Below are 1,085 nucleotides of genomic sequence, written 5' to 3'. Positions count from 1 at the left end.
GACAGTATTTGGAGCTTAACAAAACAAGAGACCATGATGAACGAATACACCAACCAAACATGCAAGTGATAATTCACGTATTCTTAGTTACAGATATATAGCAGAAGACACATTCAGGCACTTAAAAAAGGACTAGAGAATCAAACAAGCTACCTATGGCACACATTCAAGTACATAATTAAAATTCTTGAAACACATATTTATACGACTGTAAATAATATTTGTTCAGATTCAGAGCTGCCCTTCGATCCTTGCATTGGTAAGACCAATGCACGCATCCACAAAATCCTCCTCTATGAAGTCTGATGAAAATATTTGTAATCAATCACCATAACCTCGAGAAATACATTCCATTATAAACAACCTTGCAAATGGTTGAATCCGTAGATTCAGTTGTTCCACCCACAGTGTACTAAACAACAGGTTTATAGCATTTGCCTGTGCTGTCACTGTGTTCTCCACCTTGTAAAAGAATATCCGGGATGTTACTGGTGGTTGGTTGCTCAAATGCTGCATATTGTTTTCAAATTTTGTTTCAGGTAAGTCAGTGTTTGTCCAGTCACCTTTTAGGTAACATGAACTCCATAAGGGACCTCCTTGTCTAGGTTCAGGAGAATTTCTTGGTTTCCAAATGCATATTATTCGTTTTGGCAATAGCTCTGCTATAGTCTTGTTGAAAACATTGTCATCTTGGTGGATGAGAAACTCCCCTAGCTCAGCCTCCAAATACCTGTCAAAATCTGATGGATCCTGTTGGCCAAACTCTCTACTTATTTCCAGGATTATTATCTCTGAATGTGTTTCCAACAGGAATCTCTTGACATCGTTGATAACAACATCAACGTTGTAGCCATTAAGGATGTCATGGCATAAAATTATGAACGTATAAAATTCAAATTCTAAATCTGTTTTTTTGTGTACGTACCTGGCCAAACAATCTGGTTCGCATGAAGTCTCTCGGGGGCAAGTGTTGACATCCAATTTTTTCTGTCCTGTACACGATAATCATAACCAGGAAAGTTGCATCCATTTCTGTTCTGGAGATCACGCAAATTTTCCCCTTGTCTAGACAGCTCGTTACCCAT

General features: G+C 38.3%; 1 protein-coding gene across 1 annotated transcript; it reads right to left on the bottom strand.

Moving 5' to 3' along the window:
* Positions 1 to 222: 222 nt before the first annotated feature.
* LOC102600474 (uncharacterized) lies at positions 223 to 1,085 on the bottom strand. Its single transcript, XM_015304979.1, has 2 exons — positions 1,082 to 1,085; positions 223 to 992 (listed from the first exon to the last, which is right to left on the bottom strand). The coding sequence occupies exons 1-2, from the start codon at positions 1,083 to 1,085 to the stop codon at positions 322 to 324; spliced, it is 675 nt and encodes a 224-aa protein (XP_015160465.1). The 3' UTR covers positions 223 to 321.

The sequence above is a fragment of the Solanum tuberosum genome, unplaced genomic scaffold, assembly GCF_000226075.1.
Source record: "Solanum tuberosum cultivar DM 1-3 516 R44 unplaced genomic scaffold, SolTub_3.0 scf00647, whole genome shotgun sequence".
Taxonomy (NCBI): Eukaryota; Viridiplantae; Streptophyta; class Magnoliopsida; order Solanales; family Solanaceae; genus Solanum; species Solanum tuberosum.
The sequence above is the reverse complement of the archived record's forward strand: the minus strand, read 5'-3'. Positions and strand labels throughout refer to the sequence as shown.